Raw genomic sequence first — 19390 nt, 5'->3', positions numbered from 1 at the left:
CCCCAGCTTTCATCTTTGTAAGCACATTGCAGAGAGCCTTTGGAGGCATCATTTTTTCCATATCTCAGTTAAGACTAATTTCCAAGCCAGATGCAGTGGCCCACACTTGCAGTCTCAGTAACTCAGGAGGCTAAAGCAGGAAGATCACAAGTTCAAGGCCAACCTGGGCAGCACAGCAAGACCCTATCTCACAACAAAGAAGATTAATTTCTGCTACAAATGATTGTGTAGGCAGAAATGGTGTCTTCAGAGCACTTAAATCAACAATGGTGGTTATTTGTGCCACATTTTATTCTTTCATCATCACTTCTCTTTCATGGATCATTTTCTCCTAATTCTCAGTGTGGTGTCATGGCATTTGGGCCTTCTTTGTAGCATTTGATCGTACTGACTTTCCAGACATACTGATTTTTCAAGGCTGTTTTCAGCACCAGTGTTATTACCACCACTGAGTGAACATGTGGTATTGTAGTAATTATTAAATAAGATTTTAAATAACGACTCATCACCAAAATCACTTGCTGAAATTCTTTTTTTTTTTTTTTGTATGGGGGATCGAACTCACAACTTGATGCTTGCCAGGCAGGCACTTATGCTGCTGAGCTAAATCCCCAGCCCCCCTTGCTGAATTCTGATGCATACAGAAATAGTAATGTATCCATATAATGGGGCAGGAGTGGGGATTTCTTCTTATCAGCTGAAGTTTGCATGTCTGTGACCCTAGTAGGAGCACTGTTTACAATTTACTTGGCAGACAAGCTACAAAATTTAAGGGAGTTTTTTGTTTTTGTTTTTTGGGTGGTGGCAGTACTGAGGTTATAAACACTGGCCTTATGTATGCTAAACAAGCACTATACTACTAAGCTATACCTGCAGCCCAAGATATCTGTGTTTGCAGTACTAGGGTTTGAAACCAAGGCCTTCACACTGAGCTACATGTCCAGCCTATTTATTTGCTTATTTATTTTTGTGAGACAGTCTTACTAAGTTGCCCCAGGTGGGCTGTAATTTGTATTCCCCCTGTTTCAGCCTCCCAGAGTGCTGGAATTACAGGTGTGTGTGCTAGCCACATCCAGCTAAGAACTTCTGATTAATGCTTTTAATTTTGAGGTAATTACATTATTTAACAATTTGCCTCTGAAGCTGAACTTTATAATATATTTGTCCTTGATATTTTTTAAATTTCACATAAAGTTTAGAAGCATTTTATACATATAATTTTGTAACCTGTGTATACTATATTTCCTTAGTTCCCAGAGAGTGGGTTAGTAGGAGGCTATTTTTGGACTAGGCCCGCCCCAGTGTTGATAGGTTTCTGCAAAGAAGAAGCAGGGTTGTAGCACTCTGCGGAGACAGAGTGCTTTCTATGCCCAGCACCCCAGAATCTTTTCTCTGTTTACAGGCTCGCCTTTACAGCCTGCAGTCAGACCCAGCAACCTACTGCAACGAACCTGATGGTGAGGGGATCACAGAGGGGGTAGGCTTGGGGGGCAAATCAACTAAGTGGACATTGGGGTGTACCCTGTTTGCCTCAGTCAGCTGAAGCCAAAGACCCACTGTGGAGATGGACTAGAGTAAGACTCTAGGATGCTGTCTAGGATGGATGATGGATGGTCACTTCTCCCTGAACCCTAGCTGGCTTCACTCCAACTCTGTCATCTGCAGAGATTTTGTTTCTCTGGTCCCACATTCTCTCTGCTCAGTCTCCTTCCCAGCCCTCCAACCTGTCTATCTTCCCGCCATCACCCCCTGTTCACTTAGACCCTGCCACACATGGAGTCCCTTACCAGAACAAAAGATCAGAAATGAGTCAAGCCCTCCATGTGACCCAGCCCTTCAGGATGAGGCTATTAGGAGAGAACCAGCAAAGAGGGAATAAAGCAGAACTAGTAAAGAGTGGAATGACTGCTTGTGATAAAAGACAGGCAAAGGAGCGATACCTTAACCAGCCGGAGGAGCCCAGGAAGTGACACTTGAATTGAGATTTTAAGAATGAATCACAGGGGCTGGGGATTTAGCTCAGCGACTTAAGCGCCTGCCTTGCAAGCAGGCATTTGTGAGTTCGATCCCTGGTACCAATAAAACGTAAAAAGACAAAAAAAAAAAAAAAAAAAACCTCTGATAAAAGAAAAAACAATAAGAATGAATCACAAAAGACAAAAAAAAAAATAGGGGCTGGGGATTTAACTCAGCAGCATAAGCACCTGTCTTGCAAGTGTGTGGTCGTGAGTTCCATCCCCAGTACCGATAAAAAAGAAAAAGACAAAAAAAAAAAAAAGAATGAATCACGAGTAGACTAGTTTTACTTTTTGAAGTACAGACTACCAAGAAAAGGCAATAGCATATGTGGAAGTCCAGGAAGAACAGGAACCTCTAGATTTTTGGTAACACTGGATTAAAGAGTATGTGTGTCAGAGTAAAGGCAGCCAAAGCACTGATGCTTGATAAAGTTTTGTGTGCCATACTAAGCATTGAATTTCATCCTAAAAAGCTCACAGTATTGATTCTAGATCTTTTTAGGGAAAAAAAAAAGACCTTTAAAAACGTGTTGAAAATGACAAGCCTCGGGGGCTGGGGATTTAGCTCAGCGGCATAAGCACCTGCCTTGCAAGCAGGCAGTCGTGAGTTCGATCCCTGGTACCGATAAAAATGAAAAAGACAAAAAAAAAAAGAAAGAAAGAAAATGACAAGCCTCCTCGCCACAAAATTTTTGTGCAATACGGGATTCTTTTACCCTTTAAAGATCATCTGTGGATCCCAGTTTAAAAAATCCTTCCAGGGGGCTGGGGATTTAGCTCAGCGGCATAAGTGCCTGCCTTGCAAGCGTGCAGTTATGAGTTTGATCACCGGTACCAAAAAAATATATCCTTCCAGGCTGGGGATGTAGCTCAGCAGCACAGTGCCTGCCTGGTAACTGTGAGACCCTAAGTTGGATTCCCAGTACCAAAAGAAAAAAAGAGAAAAAACCCTCCATAACTGAACATGATGGTACATGCCTGTAATCCTAGCACTTAAGAGGTTGAGGCAGGAGGATTGCCTTGACTTAAAGATAAGGCCAGAGCCTATTCAGAGAGGACAGAATGCAAAGAAACACTGAGGAAGTAGGGTCAGAGCAAATGGAGCTGGGCATGGTGACACATACCTATAAATCCAGCACTTGCGAAGCTGAGGCAGGATCATCACCATGAGTTAAAGACCATCTGGGCTACATAGTGAGACCTGTCTCAAAAACTAGCAAGTAGATAAAGGGGAAGTCTAGGATGGCCCCCAGTTTCCGATGGATAACTGTGTGGAAAGAAAAATGACCACATGTTGCATATGCAACTATACCTGCAGCCCTAGAAGGTAGTCTGGGTTGCAGAGAGACGCAAGAATGGCCAGTGGAAGGACAGGATTAAAACATGACTTAATGTAGATTATCTTGGGAGGAAATGGAATGTATTAAGAGATTAGAGAAGGAAAGGAAAACTAGCAGCCCATGAAGACTTGGAACAACCAGAGACGCAGAAGAAAGGCAAAAAATACCACAAAAGCAGGGAGAGGTGGACATCCAGAGGAAGGCAGGGACTCCCAGTAACAATGGTAGCGCAGTCACATGAGGGTGGACAGAGTGTGTGCACTGAGAATACCTGTTGGAGTGGAGGCTCAGCAGCCAGGTGCAGTGGGTGCTGATGCCAGCAGGGGTATGAGGAAGTGGAGACAGTGTCCTTTCTTGCCACACCTTGATCCCAGTAGGGCCAGCCACCCCTTCACCCTACCTGACCTCACCATCATGGGCCAAGTGACTGAAAAACCCTTACATTTTCCCCGTTGCGCAAGTCCAGGCTCAAGTACATTCTATAGGTCCATCATTCTTGCCCAGACCCAGGGAACTGACCATCAGCGTCTGTCCCTCTGCAGGGCCCCCGGAATTGTTTGACGCCTGGCTTTGCGAGTTCTGCTTGGAGGAGAAGAAGGGGGAGATCTCAGAGCTCCTTGTAGGCAGCCCCTCCATCCGGGCCCTCTACACCAAGATGGTGAGGGCCCAGCCGGCAGGACCTCAGCTGGCTCCAGGCTTGAGTGTCAGGTGGTGGGCGGGACATGTACCATGGGAGACCCTATAGAGCCAAACCAGCCATGTCCTGAGCCAAGAACCTGCATGGAAGAGGCTGACTTGCCAGGCTTCTGGCATTCAGAGAATGGTGAGAAATGAAAGGGCCAGCAAAGCCTAATGGGAGTTCTTTTCTTCCTCATTGGCCAAGGTAGGTCTGACTGGAACTAAGATGGGGGTGGAAGGGCCCTAACAGATGCCACACTGCTTCGTGTGTCTGAAATCCAGAATGCCTGGGAGGAGACTGAGAAGACTGGGGACACAGACCCTGTATAAGAATCCCAAAGTCTCACCTCCACTTTCCCCTCCTTCCAGGTTCCAGCAGCTGTTTCCCATTCCGAATTCTGGCATCGGTATTTCTATAAAGTCCATCAACTAGAACAGGTATATTGGTCTAGCCCAGAGAGACAGCTACTCAGACCTGATACAAGCAAGATGGACCCTCTTACCCCATACTGGGGGTTGAACCCTTGCAGACAGGGTCTCCTGAGTTGTTATACTACCTGAGATGGGCTTGAATTTGCTGTCCCGACTCAGTCTCCCAAGTGCTGGGATTACAGGCATGTACCACCATGCCTGCCTGACAGGCTGGACATTGTTAAAGCAAAAGAGGGAGACAAGGTAGCAAGAGTTCTGGGATCAGGACCAGGGCCTGAGAAAAAGGAGTCCTGACTGGTCCTGGTCATTGCACTCCCACCCTCAGGAGCAGGCCCGGAGAGATGCCCTGAAGCAGCGGGCAGAACAGAGCCTCTCTGAAGAGCCTGGCTGGGAGGAGGAAGAAGGTAAGGTGTTGAAATGTGATGGGCAAGTGACAGGCCTGTGTGTGGGACTCTGAGGCCTGGAAAGCTTTGTGCCCAGCAAACAATAGAGAATTAGCACAGGGTAACACACTGGGCACAGGCAGTGTTAGTGAGTAGATGTCAAATGGAACACGGCTGCTGGAACCCCAAATTTAGGTATAAAAATCGTATGTGTCAGCTGGAACAGATTGCTCTGCCAGTGATGGCCCAGCTGCTTCACACTCACTGGGCAGCATATTGAAAATCCAGATTGCCTTCTCTGCCTTCTAAATAAGACTGTAGGAATGTAGCCAAAGGTGGATTTTTAACAAGCCCCTTGCTAATACAGATGCCCAGGCTTAAGAACTCTTGGTTTAGAGTGGGAGCTGAGCCTCCTCTACTAAGCCAGATGTTCAACTTAGAGCAGCATATTGGAGCCATGCCAGTGATACAATGCTAAAATTTTTATTAAGTGTACCCAAGCTACACTGAGAGCTTTACCTGTGTAGTCCTTACCACACCTCCATTATCCAGCAAACAAACAAGGCTGACAAGTTAAAAGTGAAATGGCTCGTCTAGCTGTACACCTAGGATGTGGTAGACTTTGACCTGAACCTAAAGCTGACCCACTTTCAGGCATCAGCTGTCTAATCTCTCAGCACCTCAGGCAGTATTGCTGACTGCCCACCAGGGCCCCATGGGTAGGCAGGACTGACCAGCAGGGAGGGTCTGCAGAACAACTGTGATGGGGCAAGACTAGGGTCGCAAGCACCAGGGCTGTTGAGGTTGGCCAGGATGCACTGCTCTTTTTCCCCTGTGTTTCTCTACAGAGGAATTTGTGGGCATTTCACCTACATCTCCAAAAGAGGCAAAGGTTCCTGTGACCAAAACTTCTACATCCCCTGAGGGAATGCCTGGCCCGCAGAGCCCCTGTGAAGAGACTGTGGCAGAGGTGACTCCTTCTGAGAGCAGCGAGAGCGTCTCCCTTGTGACCCAGATTGCCAGCCTTACCACTGCACCTGAGGCACCAGTGCTGCCCAGAGACCTGTCTCAGAAGCTGCTGGAGGCGTCTTCAGAGGAACAGAGCCCGGCTGTGGATGAAGGCGAGACTGGACCTCCGCCCCCAGTTCCCTCCAAGACCCTGACCCCTGCTGGGCGTCCTACCGTCCCAGAGCCCAGGCCTCCAACCAGAGTAGAGACTCTGAGGGAGGAGGTTCCCACGGACTTACGGGTGTTTGAGCTGAACTCGGACAGTGGGAAGTCTACACCTTCCAACAATGGCAAGAAAGGTAGGTATGGAACCCCAACACCAGACGGTAAGGCAGTTGTGTTTCCTTGTCTTGCTATAATCCTAAGAGTAGACGTCTTTCATTTGTGATAATGAGAAGGACAGTAATATTTTGAGAGGGTTTCACTGTGCATTTAAGGCTAGCCTTGAACTCACTTTTGTAGCCCAGGCTGGCCTCCAACTCTTCTTGATCCTCCTACCTCAGCCTCCTGAGTGCTGGAATTACAGGCGTGCACCTCCACGCCCAGCCATATAGTAATTTTTTTTCTTCTTCTTCTGAAATCTCAGTGTTGACAGTAATTTTTTTTATTACTGTATTTCGTGAAGTCTAGGATGTACATAGTCTCTGAAAGAAGAATGCATCTTAAAATTACTAGGGTTGGGGCTGGGGATTTAGCTCAGCGGCATAAGCACCTGCCTTGCAAGCAGGTGGTCGTGAGTTCGATCCCCGGTACCGATAAAAAGATTTAAAAAAAAAAAAAAAAAGCTACTGGTTTTTTTTTTTTTGTCTTTTTCATTTTTATCGGTACCGGGGATTGAACTCATGACCACCTGCTTGCAAGGCAGTTACTTATGCCGCTGAGCTAAATCCCCAGCCCCTTACTGGGGTCTTTCTTAGAGTCAATGAAATCACACTCACTTTGAGTTCCATGTTAAATACTATATGGCATTTTGTCCTCCTCTTACAGATGAAAATTTAGCCCTGAAATGTTAAGGAACTTGTTCAAACTGACATGGCCACAAAGTGTCAATCCCAAATTCAGACCCAGGTCTATCAGGCCGTGCCCTTCGCTGCCACACTGCTGATTTCTGGCCTTTTGAATAGTGCAGCCTTGTCCTCACTAGGGATTCTTGTAATATTAATGTCAAAAGTCTTCTCTCCTGTGAAACTTTAGAAAAGTCAGTTTCCTTAAGCCTTCGTTATCATTATGAAATGCACACACAAAACTTAGTTTAAAGAAGAATGAAATGAGTACCTGTGAACTTAGGATGACCCAACTTCAGAAATAGAGTTTCAGGGTCTATCTGTAAAAGGAGTTTTAGACTAGACACAGAATTTATGTCAAACAGCAACCCTTATTAACTCCAGGGATTAAAGGACAAGGATATCCTTGGTATTAGCTTTTCTACTTCCCAGAGCCCTCTCCAGAGCAACCCCTAACCCCTTACACACATGTGTGCTGTCACTGCTAAAACTTAGTACCAGTCACAGCCACAAAACTTATCCAGCAGGTAAGGCTTGGCCTGCTGCATAGTGAGAAGCTGTTTCCTGCAGGTGACAGGAAATGATCACACCCAAGCCTCTGAAGGTCTATCTGAGAGGAGAAAGAACCTTGGGGTTTCCAGTCTCCCATCAGAGTGCTTTCCTTCTGCCTGAGTCAGTGAGGTCATCCATTAAACTGCTGCTGTTTTTTATGAGACCCTGAGTGGGAGGGGCCGAAGCTGTAGTCTTTGTGATGAAACCTAAAGGAAACATGGCACAGTGCTGTCCTGTGATAGCTGAAACCTCTGAGCCCAGCAGGTGTTGCACCAAGGAGTTGGGTGTAGGAGACTTGGAGGGTTTGGGGCAGGTGTGGGGAGTGGTATTTAAGTTGATGGGGCACATCAGAGGGATAGCAACTAAAACCCCCTGTTCTGTAATGCTCCCGAGAGAGAGAGAGTAAATCTAGGGATGGTTGCACAAACCTATAAACCCAGCACATGGGAGGCTGAGGCAGGAGGACTGCCATGAATTCCAAACTGAGCTATATAGTGAGTTCAAAGCCAGTCTGAAGTACATAGCAAGGCTCTGTCTCAAAACACAAAAACAAAAAGAATGAGCAATTGACTCAGAAAGAGTTTAAGAACTTGGGGCTGGGGATTTAGCTCAGTGGCATAAGCGCCTGCCTTGCAAGCAGGCAGTCATGAGTTCTATCCCTGGTAAAAACGAAAAAGCCAAAAAAAAAAAAAAAAGAGTTTAAGAACTTAACACCTTTAGCTAAAATCAGAAAATTAGACTTGGGGCCATTAAGCAGAGCACAGGTTAGTAAGGGCAGGCTTTGGGTTATAATTCTGGGTTCGCATCCCAACTTTTCCCATAAGCCATTGACTTCAGAAAAGTTTTTGATCTTTAAGCTTCTGCTTATTCCTCTTTAAGTTGGAGTTAGCTGTTTGATATAGGATCTGAGTCAGAGAAGGAATTTGGTTAGAGCCCTGTTTTGGAGAAATTATAAGATGGAACATTCTCAGCATTTTCTGTGCCTAGATCTATGCATATATCTCGTCCTCATAAAAACCTTAAGAGATCTGTGTTGATGTGCCCATTTTTTTTATTGGTAGCAAACAGATCAATCACCCAGCCAATAAATGTTTATTTCATCCTATGGAAGAATAGGTGGGGGTTCTGATAGGTGTGTAGAGTTTCTGGATATGTGATACGAGGGTCCACGTGAGGAGCTGGTCAAGGATTTTAAGTAAGACCAGTCAGTCCTATTGTACTTTGGCCTTGCCAAGTTAAGTTGCTTAGTGCAGGCTTGGAGTAGATGGAAGATGGATTTAACTGGAGCTCAAAATTAGCCAGATAGCTGGGCATGGTGGCACACACCTGTATCCAGTACTTAAGAGGCTGAGGTAGGAGGATCGTTACAAGTTTGAGACGAGCCTAGACTACAAAGTGAGCTCGGGGCCAGCCTGAGTCACATAATGAGACCCTGTCGCAAAAAGACCAAAAAAAAAAAAGAAAAAAAAAGCCAGATAACATCATTGGAAGAAAAAGAGCAAATCCAAGGATATACCAAAAATAATGAGACTGGTAGCTCATAAAATCTTAGCTTTGCAAAGAAAGAGTGAGGAATAGTGAGACAGAAAGTTAAAAATTATAAGCTCCTATGAGCCGGAGATCTAGCTCAGTGGCATAAGCTGCCTGCCTGGCAAATGCTAGCTCATGAGTTTGATCCCTGATTAAAAAAAAAAACTATAAGCTCCAAGCTGGGTGTGGTGGCACACTCTTGGCACATGGGAGGCTGAGGCAGGAGGATTGTTGCAAGTTCGAGACCAGCGTGGGGTACAAAATAAGCTCAAGGGCCAGCCTGAACTGCATAGTGAGACCCCATCTCAAAGACAAAAAAAAAAGTTTTAAAAAAATTGTAAGTTCTATTCATAACTACATATTTGGGCTACAGAGAGGGAGGTCAGCTGTGGTGGGAGACTGGATCAAGTTGAGATGATGAGGGAGATATGGAGAAGCTCTAACCAGTAAACTGTGCTGTGCTGCATGGCCTGCAGTGCACTCAGGCATGGGAGGGGCTGGGATTGCGATGCAGAAAACCCCAAACAACTATAGGCAGTTAGATGGTAGAAGCCAGGCACCAGGTTTAGCCTAGAATGGTGAGAACACAGTAGAAAGAGTAGATCTTTTTTTTTTTTTTTTTTTTTTTTTTTTTTTTTATCGGTACCGGGGATCAAACTCACAACCTCCTGCTTGCAAGGCAGGTGCTTATGCTGCTGAGCTAAATCCCGAGCCCCAAAGAATAGATCTTAAGAGGAAGAATGACTCCTTTTCCCTCCTACACCCACATCCTAAGGGGATGATGTAAACTGTCTCTAGGTGCAGGAGTCTCCCTGACATGACGTAGCCACAGGTAGTCTTGGTCATGTTGCTCCTGCCTGAATTTTGTCCGAGTTTGATGGAAGAGATTGGACTCACCCTGCTCAACTGCAAAGCAGTGGGGGAGAATGTGGGGCAGGCCTGTGGCTGTGGCCCCATGGAAGGCCCCACTTCCATTGACTGGGATCTGACAACTAGTTATGTCTCTATTTCTTGATTAGGGGAGCAGAGAGCCAATTAAACAGAGTAAAATGAGGTGGGGGGGTAGCTCAGTGGCATAAGTGCCAGCTTGGCAAACACGAGGTCATGAGTTCGATCCCCGCACCAAAAAAAAAAAGAAAAGAAAAGAAAACAGTAAAATGAGTTGTGAATGACAGTGTGTTGAGGTTAGTAATCACCTGAAAACAATACAGAAAGCAGACTCTATCATGAAGTCTTTAGTTGTGTAATCAGGGCTCACATGCTCAGGGTAATGGAGATCTTAGTGTGCTACTGCTGTGACAACACAAGACTGCTGAAGTCAGGGAGCACCCAGATTTCCCATCTCTCCCTACCTTGGAAGCTTTTTTTCCTCATTTGTGAAAGTGGGGCTGTTGATACCCACTCCAGAAAGGGGATGCAAAGTGCTCCAAGAATGTGAGCTCATACTCTTTGCACGGAAAGGTCTGCACCAGCATTCAACTCTGAACTAGGGATTAGGCAGTGAACCTGTTGTAAACATGCCACAGTGTGCTGTTGATTGTCATTGAAAGCTCCAAAAGGTTCGCCATCTGGGTGAGGGGGAACTCATGGCTACAGCTGTGATTTGGTTTTGTTTTGTTTTGTTTTGTTTTTTGTTTGGTCTTTTTGAGACAGGGTCTCACTGTGCATTTCAGACTGGCCTTGAGTTCACTTTGTAGCTCAGGCTGGTCTCAAACTCACAACAATCCTCCTGCCTCAGCCTCCCGAGTGCTGGGATTACAGCTGCAATTCATAATTTAGTAATCAGCCAGATGTCCAGCTTCTGACCCACAGGAAGCTACACTGCCAGCCAGATGAGTGCCACATCAGGAAGAACAAGAAGACTTAATGCAGGGTCAGAGGATCTTGCTCTTGGTCGCAGATCTCCATGACTTTGTGTTGCACAGAAAACAGTAATGCAGAACATTACTTAGCTCTTCTGGGTGTGGTGGCACACATCTGTAGTCCCAGACTTGGGAAGCTGAGATACAGGGAAGTCAACAGGAATTTGAGGCCAGCCTGTGCTACATACTGAAACCAAGGCTCAAAAAACAAAAAAAAATTTTACTTAGCTCAAGACAAGGCCTTAGGAGAAATATGACTCCATTTGTTAAATATTCTCTACGTATGCACTTCATTCTTACACTTCTAAGGTCATTATTTCTCACACTGCAGGATCAGATGCTACAGAATCACCCATGTACCTGTTAATAAAGCAAAAGCCAGACTGGGTGTGATATTGCACACCTTAATGCCAGCACTTGGGAAGCTGAGGCAGGAGAACTGGGATGAGTTCAAGGCTAGCCTGGGCTATCAAATGAGTTCAGAGCAGCCTGAACTGCAGGAAAACCCTATCTCAAAAAGATTTTTAAAAAGACCCAGAAAAAAAAAGCAGAATCCAGGGGCTGGGGGTTTAGCTCAGCGGCATAAGCGCCTGCCTTGCAAGCAGGCAGTCCTGAGTTCGATCCCTGGTACCGATAAAAAGGAAAAAGACAAAAAAAAAAAAAAAAAAAAAAAAAAAGCAGAATCCAGAGCCATCATGTATACCCTGTGAATCTCAACCAGGGTGGAAAGGGGAGAGGTTAGGAATCTGCATTAATAAGCCTCTCCTGTGTTTTTTTGCAAAGAGGTTGATTTTATTCATATTATATAAATAGCCTGAAGCCAAGAATAATTTGCCCAAGACTATACAGCGGGAAAAGGAATAGACTCAACCCAGGTCTGCCTGTCTCAGAGACTTCTTCCCACAGTGCTTATGGCAGGAGGAAACAGTACAAGCCTTGTGAGCTGAATGGAGCTGGGCAACTATTTATGCACTTTGCTGGTTTTTTGGGGGGCTGGGGTACTGAATATCAAACCCAGGGCTTCACACTGAGCTATGTCCTCAGTCCCTTTAATTTTTTTATTTTGAGACAGGGTCTCACTATGTTGCTCCTATTGGACTTGAACTTGTGATCCTCTTGCCTCAGCCTCCCAGATATCCTGTATTCCAAGCATGCCACCACTACACCCAGCTACAGTTTGCTTCTTACTGATAACTTTTACATGCGTGTTTTTAATACTGCCAATAAGAAGTCCAAATGGGAGTGTTTAGGGCAGCTATGGTCACACTGTAGCTGGCATCAGAATCACCTAGAGCAGGAGTCAGTAAACTGTTGATGCAGAGCCAGATCACAAGCACTGTAGACTTGTTGGGCCACATGGTCTCTGTTGACACTACTGAGCCCCACTGCTGCGACCCAGGAGCGGCCACAGACACATGTAAACAAGCAGATGTGGCTGTGTTCCACAATCTTATTCCAGAAAGGCAGTAGCTTGGATTTGATCCACAGGCCATAGTGTGCCAACCACTGATTTAGAAAAAGGGTCCATGAATATTTATTGGGCACCAAAGCCATGTCCTAGACACTAGGGGTGCATAAGGAAACATCAAAGATTGTGCCCTCATAGAGGTTGCTGTCTAGCCCCATCGTTATCAGACAGTAAGAAAAAGGGTGAAAGGGGTGGGATGCAATAAAATAGGCTTGTCCGATAGGCCACACATAGAAGGCAAGATCTGAAGAGGTGTGAAGGGGCAGAGAACTTGCCCTTGTGGACACCTGAGGGTCAGTTACCAGTGTGGGGCACAGCCAGCCAAGGCAGGGATGTGCCTGGTGACTTAGAAGGAGCCAGGTCACCACAGATAGAATGGCTGAGGGAGAAGAGAAGAGGTTCCTCATCTCTTTTGGGAGATTTCTGGTTTCCCAGGCCATCAGCACCAGAATGCCTTGCCTTTTATTTTTATTTTTTATTTTTTTTTTCCTCTGTTCTGTTTTGTTATGTTGAGCATTGAACCGAGGGTCTCAAGGCTAGTGCCCTACCACTGAGCTACCTCCCCAGGCCTTTTGGGGTCTTTTTGTGGGGGAAGCTTATAAGATAAGCTCTCACTGTGTAGTTCAGGCTGACCTTGAGTTCACTTGTATCCCAGGCTGGCCTTGAACTCCTAGTGGTCTTCCTGCCCCAGCCTCCCAAAGTGCTAAAATTTCAGGTATTAGCACCAACACCCAGCCATTTGGGGGGGGGGGTGTTTGTTTTTAATTTTGAGACGCTCTGTTGCCCATGCTAGCTTCATACTTGTTATCCTCTTGTGACCTTCTTGTGATTCCCTTGCCTCAGCCTCCCAAGTAGCTGAGATTATACACATGTACCACCATGCCCAGCTTCTCCCCTCTTTAGAAATCTGCTTTTTCTCAATTAATAGATTGGTGGTGGTGGTGGTGGTGTTTTTGAAACAGACTCTCTACATTATTCAGGCTGACCTTGAACTCACTGTGTTACCCAGACTGTTGAACTCACAGCAATCCTCCTGCCTCAGTCTCCTGAGCACCGGAATTACAGAGATGTGCCACCATATCAAACCAAGCGTGTTGGCACAGACCTGTAATCCCAGTACTCTGGAAGGTTGAGGCAGGAGGATCACAAGCTAGAACCCCACTGTGGCAACTTAGTGACATAGTCTTTTTAAAAAATTTTAAGTGGTAGGGATGTAGCTCTATGTGAAGGCCCTGGGTTCAGGGCCACAAAAACATACAAAAGCATCATGTTCCATCATGTAACAGTTTTTTCTAATTTTCTGACACTGGACTTTGAGGTTGTTTCTGAGTTTTTGTCAGTGTAATGGCACAACGGTTAACATACTTGGGCTAAATTGTTTTTACCAAGTCCCAGGTTTTTCCTTTGATCCTAAATATTGAGATTGCTGAGAACAATGAAAGTAGATTGCAGGGACTTGGGTTGCATCTTGCTATCCATTTTCAAGACTGCTGTCCCCCCAACTAAACTTTTGCAGTTTTCTCTCTTCCCTGTCCTGCATTTCATGCTGCTCTTGGTTCTAGGCTCAAGCACAGACATCAGTGAGGACTGGGAGAAGGACTTTGACTTGGACATGACTGAAGAAGAGGTACAGATGGCGCTTTCCAAAGTGGATGCCTCTGGTGAGGTGAGTGGGCCGGGTTGGCCCCGTGATGTCAGGGTCAGGGACTCCCGCCCATGGGCCAGGCTGTGCCCTCTGCAGGAAGGGTGCTGAGGCCTCCTGAGAATGCCTGTGACACGCCATCAGCAAGCTGCTTCCTGTTGGTTCTAGGGTAGATGGATAGAGAGTTCTAGCCTTTAACTCTGTGTCCCAATCACCTAAATATGAATGTTGGGCTGAGGATGTTACTCAGCCTCCCAGAGTACTGGGATTACAGGTCTGTGCCAACACGCTTGGCTTGATATCGTTTAAAGAACTTTACATCCATGGCAAAATATTCTTAAACTATTGAGAGCTGGATAAGTGGCACATCTCTGTAATTCCGGTGCTCAGGAGACTGAGGCAGGAGGATTGCTATGAGTTCAACAGTCTGGGTAACATAGTGAGTTCAAAGTCAGCCTTGCCCAGTTTGCAAGGGCAGGAGCTGGGCTCAGCTGCTAGCATCACCAAAACAAGAGGAAGGCAAATTAGAGAAACACATGTAGGGTCTAGTTTTTCATATTAGCCACCTGATGGCTCAGAGGATATAGTGATCTACTCCACAGTATTTTTATCTGGGTACAGCAGCACATGCCTTTAATCACAATTGGCTGAGGCAGGAGGATCAAAAAAAAGTTCAAGACCAACCTGGGCAATTTAGCAAGCAAGACCTTTGCTCAAATAGAAGCAAAAAGGAAGGGCTGGGGATTTAGCTCAGTGGCATAAGCGCCTGCCTTGCAAGCGCACGGTCGTGAGTTCGATCCCTGGTACCAATTAAAAAAAAAAATGCAAAAAGGATTAGGATATCACTTAGTGGTGGAGCATTTGCCTAACATGCACAAGTCTGGGTTCGGTCAGATATGGTGGCGCACGCCTCTAATCCCAGCTCTCAGGAGACTGAGGCAGGAGGACTGCTGTGAGTTCAAGGCCAGCCTGTGCTACATAGTGAGTTCAAGGCTAGCCTGAACTGATAGCAAGATCATGTGTTTTTGTTTGTTTGTTTGTTTTGTCTTTTTCGTTTTTATCGGTACCAGGGATCGAACTCACGACTGCCTGCTTGCAAGGCAGGCACTTATGCCACTGAGCTAAATCCCCAGCCCCTCAAGATCATGTCTTTAAAAAAAAAAAAGACAAACACAAGCACTGAAAAAACAACACAAAATAGAGACTTTCTGTAACCTATTATACTAGGGAGCCACTGATGGCAGGGTAAGGAGGCAAAGGAAAGTTCTAGGGAGACTTAAGCTGGAAGTTAGAGTGCTGAGCCCCTGGTGAAGATCTTCTGAGTAGCTATAGGCTACTGCCACTCTGCTTTTAGTCATTCTCTCTCGCGGTATGACATTAATCTCACAGCAGGAGATAGGTCCTTAAGGGACTGACATACTTGCTTCCTTGGGCAAGGCACCCCCTTGCAGAGTGCCTGGTGGTGGTGGTGGAAGCACCCAATGGACTGAACAATGAGAGCAGTGAGTCCAGCACCTAGGCAGACGTAGCTTGCCGCCCACACTGTTGAGACTAAGGGTTCACTCTCACGGCAGGGCAAGGTGTGGCCTAGGGTAGGGCTTGGGGACTCGATTCAGAAACAGGCCACTCTGCTCAGCAGGGTGAGTTGGGTAGGGCTGCACACCGTGGAGTGAATGTGTGTTTGTGCTCTTCATTCCCCTCCCATTTGCAGCTGGAAGATGTAGAGTGGGAAGACTGGGAGTGAGCAGCCAAACTGAGCAGCTCCCCCACCATGCCGTCACCCACCTCCCTGGAGCATCTCGGCCCCGCCCTGGATGACACTGACCAAGAATGTCCCCCCAGTGGCCTCTGCCATCCCAAGCTCTGGGCACAGGTTCTGGTGGCTCCTCGCTGGCCCTTTGGGCCTCTGCTCATGCTTGGGAAGGGAATCTTTAAATCCAAGCCCACAACTGACTTGTGCCAACCTTAGGATGATCTAAGGGGAAGATAACCTACACCCTCACCGAGAGCCTACATTTCTCTGCTGAAAACCCACTGCTCCTGGGGACTCCTGCTGCAAGCCCCAGGGACAGCTCTGGCCCTTCTGTGCGTAGACAGAAGCTTAACCACTAGTTTCTTCAAGGCAGCAGAGGCAGTACACTCTGTCCACTCATAAGCAGGCAAGGATGCCTGCCCATGGCTAAACAGGATTGGCAAACATGATATGGTTCCTACTCGTGTATAAGGAGCACTCATTTCTGGGAAATTTGCCTCTTTTGGAAACCTCCCTGTTTAGCATTTTTCACACCTGGAAAGGCTCCTTAGGGTTCGGAATCTAGAGACCAAACCGTAACTCACCTCCTTCTCTTCAGCCCACATGGGAATGTCCCCATTATTTCCAGGGCTGCTTCATGTCAGATGCACCCAAGTCCTTAGCCCAGCTGTGCCACCGCAAGGGTCCACCCTGGCAGTCCTTTCCCTCCACAAGAGAGGAGAGGGCCACTTCAGGCCCTTTTGTGCATTGCCTGGCAGAATACCTGGTCCAAGCAGCTACCCACATCGGCTTCCCTGTAGCTTAGGGCACAAGGCAGCTCCCAGCAGTACAGAGCAGTGAGCAAAGGCAAGTACTTACAGCCTGGTAAGGTCAGCTGCTCTGCCTCCGCCCTCAGCTTCCAAGAGGATATGCTGGGAAAATGCCCTGGGCCTCGGTGGGCTCCTGCAAAGCTCCCTCCCTAGAAACAGAGCCAGCCTGTGGCTCTCACCCTCCTCTCTGGTGAAGCTGCACCTTTTGGAGCAGTGAGGGTTGCAGAAATTCCTGGAGACCCTGGTGCTTCACAGTTCTACTCTGGCGATTCCTGTATATAGCAGCTGTGTCCACAGTGACAGAGGGATAGGCAGGTCGCTGAGTGGTGGGCACTTGTAGTTGAGACCTTTAGTGAGGGGTGGGATGGAAAGAATGCTGAATCTCTTTCTGGTGGGATGGGGGTTTTCCTCTTTGTAATTATTTCTTTAGTTTAATTAACCTTTTGGTTGTTTGTGCAATATTATATATTTTAAATTATGCATCTTCCCAGAGTATTTTGTAGCCCAGAAAAGAAAATAGGAGGGAAAAAAAGATTCTAACAGCTGTTAGTTTTGTAATTAAAAAGGAGAGAAAAAACAACTTTGTCCTGAACCTTTTGCAGACTTGGCGTTAACATTAAAGAGATTCAACAGAAGCCAGAAGGTGTCTGGGGTCTGTTTCTGTGCCGCTGCAGGGGCAGCTTCCCGTTTGAAGCAGGCCACAGCTGGGGCCCTGAGGAAACCCTGTCCTCATCTCAGACTCAGCTCAGCTTCTGGGATGAGGAGGGATAGGGCCCCAGCAGACCTTTCGCAGAGACAAGGAGTCAGGCTGTTTCTGCATTCCCAACGCTTCTGCTTTTATTTGGAAAGGAAGTTGCAGCAATAGTGGTTCCAATTGCTCTTGGTCATTTTTCTCCTCTCCTCCCCCTGTACGGATGATTCTGGGGTCTAATTAGCTTTAAACACCAGTATGAAAATCATGTGCCATTGATAATAAAAAGTCTAAATGAGACCCTTGGTTCCATGAAGATCTTTAGAGGGAAAGAATAGTGAATCTGGGGAAGGTGTAGGTAAGCTTTAGGATAAGTAAACATTAAAATATATAGCACCATTTTAGAAGCGGATTTTGGGTTTGCTTTCTCCCCCTACTTTATTGGGGAGGACTTGCCATTGTGTTTATCATGTGCTTGCTAGCCATGGGTGCCTACTAACTTCTTCAATCGAAGGCCGGAGGGTCATGTCTGTTTCCAGGAGCCGCTTGAGCAGGTCCTGGCATTCAGATGAGATGTCCAGATAAGGAGGGAAGGACACCCCCTTCTGCTGCTGCCAGAGCATCTTGGGGATGTCTGTGTCATCAAAAGGTAAGCTGGCACAGAGCATGACATATAGGACCACGCCCATGCTCCAGATGTCACCCTTCTTGCTGTCATGGGGAATACCCTGCAGCACCTCAGGGGCCGCATAGGCCGTGCTCCCACAAAAGGTCTGGCTCAGCTCCCGGCGTGACTTGGGTAACATCTTGGCAAAGCCAAAGTCAGTCAGCTTCAGGTTGAAGCCCTGCAACAAGGCATTCTCACATTTGAGGTCACGGTGGGCCACACCACAGCCATGGCAGTATCGGATGGCCTCAACCATCTGGCGGAAGAGGGCCTTGACCTGGCTTTCAGGCATTGGCCCCCCGTTCAACACACAGTCAAAGACATCCCCGCCTTCGGCCAACTCCATCACCAGGTAGATTTTCCCATCAGTGGACTCCAGCATCTCATACACCTGGATGATGTTTTTGTGGTCAAGGGTCTGCACGATCTGGAGCTCCCGAGGCAGGAATCTCTGGATAAACTCTATGGAAATAAAGGGAAGAGGGAGAAACTAGCAAGATCAGAAGGGCCCAACCCTGGCCTAGTAGTGCATGCATGTAATCCCAGCATTTGGGAGGCTGAGGCAGGAGGGCTGCTTTAAGTCCTGAATTACATGGGGAGACTCCTGGGTCAAAAAGAGATCAGGAGAGCCTCTTTACTCCCAACTCTTCCCTTCTGGCTTCTGTTTATCCTGCATATGTGTGTCTTATACTTTGGCTTCCTTAAGTTTCCAAATGTGTCCATCAATTTGGACACTGCAAAGAGAATTCTCTACTTGCTGTGTACTTAATATATATTGAAAGGATTGGGGCTGGGGATTTAGCTCAGCAGCACAAGCACCTGCCTTGCAAGCAGGCGGTCGTGAGTTCGATCTCCGGGACCGATTTAAAAGAAAGGATCTACTCCCTGCCAATCTGAGGGATTGTGAGCAGTCTGTGAGACCATGGATATGAAGGGTATCACTTTAGACAGTGCCATTGGATTTCAGGAAGCCTGCTGGGCCCACAGGATGGAAAGCCAGCTCTTCACACCCTGCCTTCTGATCCCCAGTTCTTTCCAGGACCCTTGTCTTTTGCCCATCTCTACCTGCTTTGGTACTGGTCCCAGCCCTCTGCCAGCCCCGGCTGTGGGTGCTGCCAGTCTCTGTTCCCTGCTGGAATAGGAAAAGCCCAGGAACTCTTCACCTTGTGCACTCATCTTGAGTTTGAGGTGTGATGCTCTTGGACTCCCATCATCCTTCGGTTCCCTACTGACCTACCTCGGGCCATAGTTTGGCTTGCTTTCTGTGGCCGCGGACTAAAGGGGAGGGAGGAAAGAGTTTTCTAACGGAAGGAAGCACCCACCCATCACACCCAGCCCTCCCTTTTCCCCAAAGGGGCTCCAGCTCACCTTCTGGCCCTCTTATCTTGTCTATAATTTTAATTGCCACTTTTCTTTGGTGTTTTTTGGAAAATGCTTCTTTGACTTTTGAGTAGGTCCCTTCCCCAATGGTCTTGCCCAGCTGGTACCCATTGGAGAGCAGGAAGTCTTCCATGCTGTCTTGGCGCCGCCTTCCTTCCTTCCTTCCTATCACC

General features: G+C 47.0%; 2 protein-coding genes across 6 annotated transcripts in view; one reads left to right on the top strand and one right to left on the bottom strand.

Moving 5' to 3' along the window:
- Bsdc1 (BSD domain containing 1) overlaps window positions 1-17114 on the top strand; it is a 26684-nt gene extending 9570 nt beyond the window's left edge. For all 5 annotated transcript variants that reach the window (XM_063235984.1, XM_003471153.5, XM_063235983.1 and 2 more), the window contains 7 exons: window positions 1403-1457; window positions 3901-4016; window positions 4406-4474; window positions 4794-4872; window positions 5700-6158; window positions 13838-13941; window positions 15629-17114. In XM_063235984.1, the coding sequence (XP_063092054.1) occupies window positions 1403-1457; window positions 3901-4016; window positions 4406-4474; window positions 4794-4872; window positions 5700-6158; window positions 13838-13941; window positions 15629-15661 (915 nt within the window). In that variant the 3' untranslated portion in view covers window positions 15662-17114. The remainder of the gene's footprint in view (window positions 1-1402; window positions 1458-3900; window positions 4017-4405; window positions 4475-4793; window positions 4873-5699; window positions 6159-13837; window positions 13942-15628) is intronic.
- Tssk3 (testis specific serine kinase 3) lies at window positions 15814-19390 on the bottom strand. The gene is made up of 2 exons (XM_023565641.2): window positions 19206-19390; window positions 15814-18299 (listed from the first exon to the last, which is right to left on the bottom strand). Exons 1-2 carry the CDS (start codon window positions 19348-19350, stop codon window positions 17638-17640), a joined length of 807 nt encoding a protein of 268 aa, XP_023421409.1. The 5' UTR covers window positions 19351-19390; the 3' UTR covers window positions 15814-17637.

This window comes from Cavia porcellus, unplaced genomic scaffold, assembly GCF_034190915.1.
Source record: "Cavia porcellus strain 051 isolate PalLab524CR breed Dunkin Hartley unplaced genomic scaffold, mCavPor4.1 scaffold_25, whole genome shotgun sequence".
Lineage (NCBI taxonomy): Eukaryota > Metazoa > Chordata > Mammalia > Rodentia > Caviidae > Cavia > Cavia porcellus.
Note: the sequence above shows the minus strand (reverse complement) of the source record. Positions and strands in the feature narration are given on the sequence as shown.